At 37.4% G+C, this 13,984-nt stretch overlaps 1 protein-coding gene across 4 annotated transcripts in view; it reads left to right on the forward strand.

Annotated features, from left to right (window-relative positions):
* fmnl2a (formin-like 2a) overlaps positions 1-13,984 on the forward strand; it is a 104,511-nt gene that overhangs the window by 23,324 nt on the left and 67,203 nt on the right. For all 4 annotated transcript variants that reach the window (XR_013197067.1, XM_077215246.1, XM_077215245.1 and 1 more), the window contains exon 2: positions 10,376-10,459. Coding sequence is in view for 3 of the 4 variants with exons in the window: in XM_077215246.1 (XP_077071361.1) it covers positions 10,376-10,459 (84 nt within the window). In the remaining variant the exon portion in view is untranslated. The remainder of the gene's footprint in view (positions 1-10,375; positions 10,460-13,984) is intronic.

Here is a 13,984-nt window from a genome sequence, read left to right on the forward strand (position 1 = left end):
CAAGAAAGGGAAATTTAAACTACTGTTGACACATAGATGACACATGTTCACACACACACACACGTTGTTTTTTATGGGGTTATTACGACATGATTTTAGACTGTACAAACTGTAAATTGTATCCCCTAACACTAACCCTACCCATCACAGAAAACATTCTGCATTTTTACATTTTCATAAAAACAAAAAATGTCTCCACAAGGACAAAAATTACTGGTATTACTATCATTGTGGGGACATTTGTTCCTCACAACATAAGTTTACCAGGTACACACACTAACTTCATTCATTCATCAAACCACTGCTTTCCCACTGGAAAACATATATGTCTGCTTGAACTACCAGACCAGATTTTTATTAGTACTCCCTTCCCAGACATGTCCAACAGCTTTAGATAACAGTATATCAAGTGTAGTGGCATTTATTTTAAAGAAAGCACACTTTTAAAGACAACATTGTTTATGAGGTTTTAAAAGGTGAAACAGACAATTTGTGGTTGCCAAACTTTATTTAGTGGTCCATCATTGGACAATTAAAAGACATGGAACAGAAATGATGAAGTACAGTAAAGTTAAGTTCTGCATTTGTTGATAATTTGAATTTAGCATTCAGGCTTTCCAAATTTAAGTTTACAAATACATTTATAAAGATTCAACAATGAAGCATGACTTATGACAGTGTTATAAAGTACAGTTTATTGTACAATCAATTTAAACATCATCCTGTTATGAGATAGATTTCATAATATCCAATAATGTGTATCATAATTTTGAAACAACCCTCTGATAGCAAGGTCTGGTGATTGTAACACTTTGTTTGTACATGGACCAGTAAAATCGTGATTCATTAGTGTACTACAAATAGACCAGAGATCAGGTCTAAACTGGGATTAAGAATAGCAGTAATTGTTATTTAGAGAACTTCATACTGTGCTAAAAGGCTTATTTATCCTTTTTGTCTATCCTATTATGACTCATATAATGACAAGCTAGAGAGTCAGTCATCTTCAGGAAAAAAACAAACATGTGTGGTTCTTTCTAGCAAGTCAAATACTTTACAAATGACAGGTGCTTCATCTCATTTAATTATCTTCTCTATATTTGTAACCTGATGGGTACAAACCAAAAGATGATAATTCATGACAAATTAAGGCACACATCAGACAGCTTCACATTGTGGAACAAGAGTACAAAACAAAAAGCTAAAAACTTCATAAAAATTATTATTATATAAAGAAAAGTTTGATTTTGAAGTGAAAAAAAAACATCAGCTGAATTTTGTATTAATACGCAAGTTGTGGTGTAGATCAGCAACCATAAACAACTATGGGAAAAGGGAGTAGACAGAGTTTGGCAAGCGGAGGATTCGAACTCAATTGAATTCAAAACTTGTCCCATGCACCTTACCCCTACACTATTGGTACTGTTGACAATCCAGCATCATCTGTGATTTTGTGCAGTAATTCTGTAATCCAGCCATGCAGACACACCGTATAAGACATGAAGTTCAAATTGGTTAAATTATTTTGATGAGTTAGACTAATGGAAAAACTGATGTGCCCATTACTCTTTTTTTCTTTTCTTTTACAGCATGTTTGGGGACTTTATGCATTTCTTTATGCCAGTCCTGCCCACTGATAGCTGCACAGATATCTACCATGTTATAAACTGCATAGCAAAATGACACATTGTCTACAGTTGCATAGTACATTAATTCATTTGAACTTTTTTTGTTCTGCTCAAGTCTTTTAGAGCAAGTTTTACAGACCATTAAGAGAACCATGAAGTGATGATGATGATGATGATATCACCCTCTTTTATCCATGCTCATGCTGTGGCAGTTTTGAGAGAGCTGTGTTTAGTGGTGTTTGGGTCAGGGCGGGGTGGATGTGTAGGTGCTTATTTGGGTTTTTCGAGCGGTCAGGATGTTTAAGATCAACCCAGAGGAGCCATTCAAACACAGGTGATCAAAGTACTGCCTGAACTCTGCTTTCAGTGTCAAACTGAGAAAAAGATCAGTGTCCTAACTAAGCAGTCGTTCCTGGAAACTTCTTTCTTTAAATGAGTGGATTTTCCAACTTAGAGCCATATTCTTTGGCTTATATATATATATATATATATATGGCAGCACCAAAAGTATCACATAAAACAATCTAAAAAGACAAACTAACAATGCATACATACAATTTTATCCAGCACTCATATGGCCAATAAAGTCTGGTCTACATTGCGACTTATTTTGGTCAAGACCGTCTATAACCAACCTTATTTTTATGTGATTTTTAGGGGCAAATGATTTTAAAATCAGTGATAGTCAGATGATAGACCGTTGAGCAAAATTAGTAACTCTAATTCTTCTAGTAATGGTGCACCAGTTAATCCAAATGATTGTACAGACAACAGTTAAAGGTGGTTTGGGCACAGCTCTTGTTTTAGTGTGTAATATGCATCAGACGGTCAGTGAGCGGACTGTGGGCGGTCTGTCTGAGACTATCTCTGCCTGGCTCTACTTCTCTAATTATCCATCTGCAGACCTTAGAGGCTTCTACATTTGGAAATATAATTAACCATATCAAATATAACAAATAATCTTGCCTGTCTGGACTAAGAATCCTAGAGAATCTTACATTGTGTCTCTTAAACATTAAAGATAGATCTAGGTGTTACTCCTGTGTGGGTTGGGCTTGTTGTTTTGTATCTAAAACTTGAACTTGGCATGAACTGGCTTGACTGATCATATGTATTTGTTCAGCATATGGCTTTGCCCATAAAATATCGGTCCGTTATTTCATTTGTCAGACATCTGGTCTTGCAGATTAGATTTAGGTTTCTCTGTTGTCACGGCAATATCATATTACACAAATTTCATCAACAAATCCCCACGCACAGAACCTGAAATTTTGTTTAGCTGTTCAGGTGGAGATAAGGGGAAGATCTCTTCCGTTTAAATATAAAGTAACATTGCATGTGTCCCCTTGTGAGAAATAAGTGCGCTTAATTGCACATCTTAACTGCAACTGCAAATCTTAAAAGTATATATTTAAAATACCAAATCTCCCTTAGCAACAGTTTCCATCCACTATGTTATCAGAAAAGCTTTTGCTCTTTTTTGCTTGGTTCAGACTAAGGGCCAGATTTACTAACAGCTTGTGCCAACACAAACCCTCTTTTGGTGTTAAAACACTACTCTCAGGATTTATTAAAGACATGCAATGAAAAATTAGCACTGAAAAGGCATGGACAGGGTTATTTTTGCAGCTGACCTAATTATGCATTTGTTGGTGTTTCCCTTTCAGACACAGAATTTTTGTGAGGAAAGTATTTAATTTAATCATGCAAAGTGATTTACTAAGGTTTGCACTAGTCATTTTACTTGAATTTGTTCCATTATTTACCACCCAAAAAAGCATAACCAGATGCTAATTTGAAATATCACTTTAATATATAATTTTTAGGTAATATACTCTAGAATGTTTACTAATGTTACACATTTAATAGTAAGATTACGGTATTAATTAAATTTAATTAACGTTATTATATTTTATTACTGCAACTATACTAAATACTGTTGTTCTCAGCATGGAATTAATCTTCCATTTTAAGCTATGGAGACTTGTGAAATCGGTTGCCAATGTTCCTTTAGGTTACACTTGTTGAGCCCACACCCAATTTTATTGGTTTATAATACAGCAATCTTAGCATAGACGCTTGAGGCATGAGCATGCGCATTGCCTTATTTACGAGTTTATGAATGACCTAAGACGCTGTTTGGCCGTACTATATTAAGTGATAACCATGGCGATTTCAGTAACGATCAATTGGATAATGTTTTGATGAACTTACGAATCAAGTTAGAATAAGTTACTGTCAAAATGTATTCGTATAGCGCTCAATTCACATCGTTTCAAAGCATCTTTACAAAAAGTCATATTGTAAGCTTTGATATTGAGCAGTTTTATGGCTTGGCGATATCACAAAATATGTTGCTGATAAATGATACACTGTTTGAGATTTAGCCTAGCTATACTATATTAATTTACCCTGCAGATAACTCAGTACCACTTTTGGTGGGCAGTGAGCATGACTGCATGAAATTATGGCATATCAAAGGAGAGATAATTTCTATATAGGCTGATTTAGACAATATTTTTTCCGCTTGTCATCCAGGGCTCCGTAATTTTACATCATTCGTTTAGGCTTCTTCGTTTTTGCATTAGGATCAGCGAATAAACACAAACTCGGGTTTTTACACAATTGAGGATAATTCCCTGTATTTCAGTAAAACATTGGATAAATCCGACTGTGTTTTATTTTATTTCAAAGCAAAACCACGGTGACAAATAAGACAATAGGCTACCAAATAGCATACAAGCCCTGGCCATTGGGTTTTGTGCGTACAATGGAAATAAAATCCGTCCAGCGCTGCAATGTGAAAAAAAAAAAAATATATATATATATATCAAATATTATAATGTATGTGCTCAACGGCGTATTTAAGCAATAGGCCTATACGTACATTTTCATATCACTTCTCTGCAGGATATTTTATTTATTTTATCATATTATAATTGCACAGGTTTACAGAAGTGTTTTTTTTTTTTTTTGGTTATGCAGCTACTCTATATGTGAGTGTTAATATTGGAAATCATTTTTATCCCGTAGCCTACATATAGGCTACGGTGATTAAAACATAAACACGCAATGCGATGGTGGATGAATAAACAATTGGATTTTTAATATACCTGATGTCAAGGTCACAGATAGACAGTCGTACATTAACCGGTTGACACTTATTAGAAAACATGAATCTTTAAAAACTGTAACATAGGGCTTTACAGAACCAATAGGCCCTCATATTGTATGAACAGCTAAACAACCAGGAAACATGTTTGCCATTAAACATTTTATTTGCACTTTGTACCAACTAATGCAAGCATTGGACAACAAATCTCATTTTAAAAATGAAAACAAAAAACGGTTGTGCTTTAGAATTTAAAATCAGCTGCTAACAATCTTACAGAGAATTAGCATCATTTGCGTAAAATCCCGAGTTTGTGCTGATTCACCGATCCTGTTAGAAATATGAAGAAGCGAATGACACGCTAATGTGGAAAACATCTCCCTGAAGTACTACAGGTGCCGTCACCAAGCGTTTGTTTTTAAACAATAACTTTATCTATTCTTTGTCTTAAGTATAAAGTATTAGCCAATAGATATTAACAAAAATGACCATGGTAAACCGATAATAAGATACGATTAAAGTTAGCTTTTAATATTTCTTTAATACGACCAAATCATTCACAAAATCATACATAAAAGAATGTGCATGCTCAGACCTGAATCGTCTACACCCATAAGATTGCGGTATTATAAACCAATTAAATTGTGCATGGGTGGAGCGACACGTGTCGCCCCGCCTAAAAGTGTCGCCCCGCCCCATCGTCCAGACTGCACTCTGGGATACTACGAAAATTCCGTCAATGGAGGCGAAGCGTTGTGTCATAAATTATGGAAAATTCGATCATTGGTGGGGATAGAGTTAAAGAAGTTCGGTTGAGAAAAATGTTCAAAGTCATTATGACAGATTGCCTTTGTGTCTAAAGATCACATTTTAAGTATTGGGTTTCCCTCTGGCCAACAACTGCTGTGTTGAGGCTGGAAAACACAACACAGCCGTCTGCTTTAAAGTGGCTTCCTGCGTGAGTAGCACTGCTTTGGGAATCTACAGAGTAAAACAACTAGAGCTGCGCAAGACTATACTCACAGATAAATAGTGTGGCTCCTGTACCATAGGTTTTTCCAAATTAATATGCAATTTAACAGTGCTGGATTAGTTTTCCCATCAGCACACAGCTGGAGAGGGAATCATCTGTTTGTGTTCGAGTGGGTGGTGTACAGTTCGCTCTTAAGGGTGGGGTACGGATGGGGATCTGGTGACTGCATTGTTTTGGGGGAGTTCCATGCAGCAGATGTGTGAAAGTAGGACAGACGTAAAGGACAGCGCTTGTGTAAGAGGTGGAGGTCTGATCTTAGCACATGTTTGGAGTCGGAGCACACACATGTGCAGATGGTTCGTATGTTTGAGAATAAACATCTCACACAGTCCAGCACAAAGTTATTTGCTATTGAAAAATACAAAGCTAACAGCTTATTAGTAAAACTGTTGTAGTGAAAATTATTTTGGATGATCTTGGATATGATTATAGGCACCATCCACTTTTTAAAAGGCCTTGGTTCTGGAACTATATACCCCTTTCATTTTAATAGAGATAAAAAAAACAAAAAAAAAACAGTAATACACCATCAACGAAACTAATTGTGCTGTATAACCGAATTACCTAAAAAGATAAAATGCAGAACAGTGATTTGGTTCCATCCATCACTGTATTTTGAGATGTGGGTATTGCACTCAAAAATGGAGGCAGACGAATTTGACCTTGGAGAGGCGGGTTTAAGCGGATTCAAATTATTAAAGAAGTACATGTTGTTCACAATAAGATCAATAACACACATTTAGAAAATAGATGTGATAAAATAGGGTGACCTTTCATTTCATGCCTACTTTGAGTGAACTCACCTCATTGACGTTGTTGAATCAGCAATGCTAGTTTAATTTTTTTATATATATATACAACTGACTGTATTTAAAGTCCCCCTGTCAATAATTGTATCCCTTAAAATTCATCTTTGATCACCAAAATTATATTTTATTGTAATTTTTACACTATTTGGTATTTTTACAATACACAAATATTTGGTATTTTACACTTAAAGCCCTGTTTTAAGATAGTTTCTGATGAAATAGAACGGTTAAGATTGAAATTTTGACAAATGCTGCTGGCCCGAGGATTTTAGGTTTCTGTGTTAGCACCCAACCCCCCCCCCCCCCCCCCCCCCCCCCCTATACAATGGTTTCATAGGTGCACTGGAGCAATCATTCATAAAATGCATTAAACTTTAGTTTACAAAGACGTGAAACTCACCGAGTGGTCTGTGGTGTTCTCTGATATGCTCACACAAAAATCGCTGCAAAAGATGCTTTCCAACAGGTTTTATTGTTGTTTTTGTCCAACTTTATTGACTTGTATTGGATGTTCTGTGAGGTACGGTATTACTCCGCCGCCGGAAAAAGAAATGGGGTTGTTTGTATTCTTTCTGTAGTCTTATGCAGTCGCGGTATCGTAGGCTATGCTATTCAAGCTCTCAATGGAAGAATGTATGGGTGTGAGGCGTTTGGAAAAATAGGTCCACAGTTTTACAACGAATGGTAAAACACCTGTTTGAAAGTATCTTTTGCAGCGATTTTTGTGTGAGCAAATCAGTGAACACCCCAGACCACTCGGTGAGTTTCACGTCTTTGTAAACTAAAGTTTAATGCGTTTTATGAATGATTGCTCCAGTGCACCTATGAAACCATTGTGGAGGTGGGGGGGTGCTAACACAGAAACCGAAAATTCTCGGGCCAGCAACATTTGTCCAAATTTCAATCTTAACCGTTCTATTTCATCAGAAACGATCTTGAAACAGGGCTTTAAGTGTAAAATACCGAACTTGTCCTTTAAGTTTTTTTGTTGAAATTTTTTTTAAATAGCTTGAATGTAATGCTACATCCTTGCCTCATTAATATTTGTGGGGATTTGAATACACAAATGAGCCCTGCCTCCACTCACTCACTCCAGCTCAGAGATCCACTCGTTGACGATTACACGGTGATCTGATTGGTTACAAGGTAGTTTGTGACATCAGAAACACCAGCGATTTCTAATCGTGTTTTTGGTTCACTGCAGTTTTAAGGAGAAAATACTCGGCAATGGTGCTGACTTATGAATTTGCACATGGTTTGACTTAAAGCATATTTAAAACGCCATATAGACATATAAACAACATTTAAAAGCTTGGGGGACTTAAAGCAGTATATCAAGTTTTTTGCAAATTATTCAAACAAATACGTACATTAGAAGTCATGGGATTGGGCGGCCACTGTTAACATTATTCTCATTTATTTGTGGTAACTCTCTTATTGGTTTATATCTCTTTAGTATAATGGGTAGTGTAGTTCTTCACCAGGAATTTGGTAATTAAACACAATGATATGATATTAACAAAACAAAATATTGAATCAATGTGACTTGTGGCTTCAGAAGCATCTACCATTGCGTAACAACCGACATTTAAAATGTACACTTACAAACATTTTTTTTTTTTTTGTGGTTGTGGTTCTTACTGCTATTTACTTTTTAACCCTAGTGCCTCCTTAGGGACATTTTTGGCCTTTTCAGTTTTTTTTGTTTTTTTTTATCACTTTGCCTGTGTTAATGCCATTGCCAACTGCATAACATTTGGCACAGGTGTGTATTTTTATTGTAATTTTACTATTTCACCTTCATTTCCTTAAAAAAAATTTTTTTGCACTAGGTACACAAAATAATCCCTCTTAGTGCATTTTGGACAAAAATGGCCCCATTGAAACCCATTAAAAATGATTTTTTTTTTTTTATCCCAGGGCCATTTAACTATAAAATGATGCAATCTTTGATAAGAGGCTTTCATTCTGTTGGCAAGGCTTCAAAATTAAAATGTTTACTATTTTTTTTTTACCAGATGATGCCATTTTTTCAGGTTTGGTCTATAAAGCAAACACTCGCTTTATTCCTATTTTCTGCTTCGGCATATTATAGAGCCAATTGGATAAATAATGCCACGATATTTGTGTTGGTATGGATGTCAGAGTGTGGTTGGATATGTGTTATAAAAAATATAAAAAAAATGTGTGTACATGTGTGTGCTTCTAATATTGAGAGAGGAACAACTCAACTGCAAATCTAAAATCCAATCACTGTGTGCACCAGTTGAGTTTTGCTGGCAACCAATGGGGAAAATCTGTTACTGCGCCCAAACAAAATCTTACCGAAAGCTAATTTTTTGAGATATCAACCTCAAATTTGGAACACAACTTATTTATATTTATGGCTTTGATTTTCTAGCCGTTTTAGAGTTCAATTTGTTTTATAAAATATATTTTTTTTTTTATAAAATAATGTTCATAAATAATTTTCATAAACTTAAACCTATATAACTTTTTTTGGGATTTACTTATTCATTTTTTTTTATTTTTTTTTACTTCAGCAAGAATCTGCCAAGGGTTAAAATTATACCAAACTTAAGTCTGTGCTATGATGCCTCCCAAGCTTCAAACTGTTATGACAGTTTTTTGGCATTGATATTTTTGTCCTCTGTGGACCTATGTGTAACTTTTTTTAAATGAGGCCCAAGGGTTAAACTTGATAAAAAAAAAGTTTTAAACTATTATGCATTTATGTTTTTCTTAAAATAAATCTCAAGAGGGAAATTCTTGAATTCAAATTCTTGAAAAGAATGTTCTAAGAAATATCATAAACAACTTCTTGAAGTTAGGATAACCACCATCTTGTCTTAAATTCTCAATGGTAATACGTGAAAAATGTATAAAAATGCAACATATCTATATCTACTACAATATTGTACTTATATAATCTAGTCGCTGCTGAAACACCCGTGCCACTTCCTATGGGCACATCTCCTACTTTCCATCATGACACACTGTAATTATCAAGCCTCCCAAGGAGAACTCTCTTCGTTGCAATAATTTCCTCAATGAGAACCTCCAGCTCTTGTCCATTGAAGTTTCTTCATTTATTTTATTTTCCTCCATGTCACATAAACCAAATGGATTCCAGTGTCCAATGTTGTTAAACTAACACGTCTCACAGCCTTTACATTTGAACGATCCAGAGGCTTGATACTTAAAAAAAGGTTAATAGACAAATTTATCATTAAGATTATAGTCAATATTGAATTTGTTGTAGAACACTTCCATTTTTTATGATCATTCACTTCATTTTATTCTATGAATATTCTTTTTTCTTAAGATGATTTTAATGAATCCAGCCACTGATCACTTTTTCTTTCTGCAGTATTGGCACTTTTTCATTTGAGTATCTCTTGCTGTCTGCTGAGGAAGATGCTGGCGCAGACATAAAGCCATGTGTCTCCTCTTCAGCTGAACCAGCACATTTTACTCACAGTCTTTTTTTATAACACAGACAGAGAGCCATGAAGTGAGTTTGTTATGAATGGGGTGTTTTTTTTTTTTGTAAGGGTCAGATAAACACATATTCTATAACTTCAGCCCATTTTTAAAACTGCAATACGTGAAAAGCACTCTTCACTTTTTAAGTGTTGTGTCTGTTAGATGTGCATTGCTATACATCATGTCTTAATCAGAATTTTTTGTCTCTTTTTTCCAGGAAAGATATAAAAACAGTCTTGTTTGTCTGATAGCAGTGGAAGTTACTGGACTTCAACTAACTTTAGTCCCTGTTTGTGTATTTATGCAGAACTCAATGAACTTGCCTCCAGACAAAGCAAGATTACTACGGCAGTACGACAATGAGAAGAAATGGGAACTCATTTGTGATCAGGTAAGGCAGTACATACGTTCTTTCTCTTACCTCCTCCATTCTCAGTCAATCTAATAATAGTCATTGGGGTCTAAAACATAAGACATTTTTTTCAAAATATCTTCTTTTGTACACGGAAGGGAAAATAAACGTATAGGGCCCTATTTTAACGATCTGAAACGCAAGTATCAAACGCAAAATGCAAGTAACTTTCTGGGCGGATCTCGGGCGCTGTTGCTATTATACCCGCGGGATAAATGACTCCTGCACCCGACGCAAATCTAAAATGGGTTGGTCTGAAGTAGCTACATTACTCATAGGTGTGGTTTGGGTGTAACGTGAAATAAACCAATCAGAGCGTCATCTCACATTCCCTTTAAAAGTAGGTGCGCTTGTTCCATGTCGGATTGCTATTGTGATGGCGGATTTGCCAGACACACGCCATAAGCGGATCACAGCCGAGGAGACTGACGTCTGTCTGTCTGTCGTCATCGCTGTAAAAGACAGAGAAGTGACATTGTATGGGGAGAAACCCACCCAAATTAGCTTCGGTTAAACAGGCGTATAATAATTTGGGTAAACGTGTAAGCTAGATGTATGCCTATTTTTTTAAATCTTCATGGACACCACAATGATTTCCCTCGTGTGGTAATATTTTTCCTTGTATTTATGTATGGTTTGCAAAAATGGGAACTACTGCGTCTGTGTAAATGAGAGAATTGTATGCGCGTTGTGCACACGCTACATTATGGCCAAGCATGCGCCCTTAAAATAGCATCTGAATAACGCGCCACTGACTTGGTTTTTCCTGGTCTGTGGTGGAATTGTTTTCTGAAACTGCAAAATAGCACCAGGGAACGTTTGCGCCTGAACACACCTCCTCTTTTCACTGAACCGCCCCCGGGAGCGCAAGTTTTCGAGGGAAAAGTCCACTGTGCGTCGAGTGCAATATAGGAATGATACATGCGTCGGTGTACAAAGTCAATTGCGCTGGGTGCAAGATAGGGCCCATATACAGATTTGGAACAACATGAGTAAATGATGAAAGAATTTTCAATTATCGGTGAACTTTACCTTGGTGCCACACTCTGGTGACATTGTTTGCCATGGAAACAATTCCATGGCATTTACACGGGTCCCAGTCATGTATTTTAGATTTTACCATGCATTTCAGTGAGACAAGTGTGGGCAATCTGTACTACAGTGAGTCATTGTTTGTCCATTAGGTGACCTTGTGTCCCTGCAGACATAACATATGGTCTTTATCTTGTCCTCATGAAGACAGCACAGCTTGTCTGGCTGCTGTTGTTGTTGCTTTTTTTATACTCATCGTTAATACTGATCCTATACTGTGTCCATCCCATCCCACCAGTGATATTGACAATGATTGTGTTTAAAATGAAACGACAACTTGTTCCTGATGCTGGCATCCTACTGTCAAAGTGAATGTTTATTTATTCTTCCATTTATCCTTTTGTCAGGAGTAGCTCAAGGATGTGGAGTATGTCAGAGACTGAACAGCGTCTGTATTCTGTATCCAGTTTAAACAGCGTCAGTAATAATCGGTTCTATTCGCTTTTGATGCAATGCGATGCAAAACTGTATTTTCTGCTAGCTTTTTTCAAGGTAAATTCAGGTGTCTTTCCAAAAAAGGACACGTGGAGACTCCAAAAGGACACCAAATAACTAAATGATAAACATAGAAGCGAAACGGGTTAATAGGTTAGAATAGAAATTTCCGCCTACCGGGGTCAGAGGTGCTTATGCCATTATAGATGCTCAATGTGAACTCTAGTACTGGCCGTCATGTGACCCCACTAATAATCTATCAGTGGACACTGCCTTGTTAACCAATTTACTATTAATAACGTAAAAAAAAAAAAAAAAAACATTCTGTATGATTGCTAAGCTGTTTTCCTAATGGGGACCAAAAATATTCCCCACAAGGACAAGGCTTTTGAATATTGCCATCTTTGTGGGGACATTTTATCCACATAACATAGAGTATAACTGATCCACACAAACACTCACACACCGGCCACATATTAAATGTCAGTGTGATATCTGTGGCTGATGTGTGTGTGTGTGTGTGTGTGTGTGTGTGTGTGTGTGTGTGTGTGTGTGTGTGTGTGTGTGTGTGTGCGTGTGCGTGTGCGTGTGCGTGAGTGTGAGTGTGAGCGTGTGCGTGTGCGGGTGAGCGTGTGCGTGTGCGTGTGTGTGTTTGTGTGTGTGTGCAGGGGCCTTGTGTTGTTTTGAGCAGAACTAGGTCTCTTCCTTTTTCCTGTTATGCACTGCTGTTGATTGGCTGTTGCCAAGGACAACATCCAAATGAGTGAGAGAATTGTATACACATTTGATTTAGAATATAACAAAATTATTTGCTTGAGTAAGCATTATACATAAATGATTAAGGTTACGCAGTAACACTTTACTATTAGGTTTCAGTAGTTAACATTAACTACATTAACTACACTAACTAATAATTAACTGCACTTCGACTTCTACAGCAGTTATTAATCTTTGTTAATGCTAAGTTCAACATTTACTAATACATTATTAAAATCAAAAGTTGTATTTGTTAACATTAGTTAATGCACTGTGAACTAACATGAACAAACAATGAAAAGCTGTATTTGTATTAACTAACGTTAAAAATGATTAACAAATACAGTAACAAATGTATTGCTTATGGTTAGTAATACATTACAATAAGGTTCATCAGTTAACATTAGTTAAAGTGTTACCGGTTCCCTTATCGAGTCGGTCTCTCGACATTACGTATGGGGAAATCCATTTTCCTCGAATCATGAAGTCTGATAGAATAACTCTTTTGCTTGCAAATAGCCAATGGCAGTCCCGCCATCACCTGATTGGCTGACACTGCTCAATATAGGTGACGGCGGGCGCCAAAAACCTCAGAATCTTTTTTCTTCACTCGAGTCTGTTTCACCGTTTGATTTACGCATTCAGAGCGGAGTAAAATTAGGAGTGTCTCTTTGTCGCACGTGTGGTGGACCCATCGAATTCCCGGATGCACACAAACTTTGTGTGCTGTGCCTGGGTCGGGACCACGCTGAGGCGGCACTTGAGGGATCGGGATGTCCCGCCTGTGAGGAGCTTCCCATCAAGATCCTTCGTGCAAGGCTGGCCGTTACACGTAACAACGACCTTGTGTCTCCTGCCTCTCCCCAGTCTGCCGCCGGCGAGCCACGGACCGGGAGACAGCAGAGATTTCCATCCGCGGGTTCTGTTGAGGCGCTGTCGTCGGCCCAAGGCCCACGCCATCCTCACGTGGCAGAGCCCGTGACTTACTCTGAGGCCTCTTACCGCCCTCCTCAGGAAGCGCGGGAAATGGTCTCGTTTGGATACGACGATGACGACGCCATGTCCACCAATGCCTCCGACCCCGGAGCATGGTCCGAGTCTCCGTCTGAAGGCGCCCCCGCCTCTTTGGATGCGGAGCTAATGGCCATTCTCTCAGAGGCGGTGGCAGATATGGAGCTGGAGTGGACGGCTCCCAAGGAGCTGCCGTCGAAAAGATGGATG

The sequence above is a fragment of the Siphateles boraxobius genome, unplaced genomic scaffold (genome assembly GCF_051911475.1).
Source record: "Siphateles boraxobius isolate OS27281-9 unplaced genomic scaffold, OSU_SipBor_1 7, whole genome shotgun sequence".
NCBI classification, from domain to species: Eukaryota; Metazoa; Chordata; class Actinopteri; order Cypriniformes; family Leuciscidae; genus Siphateles; species Siphateles boraxobius.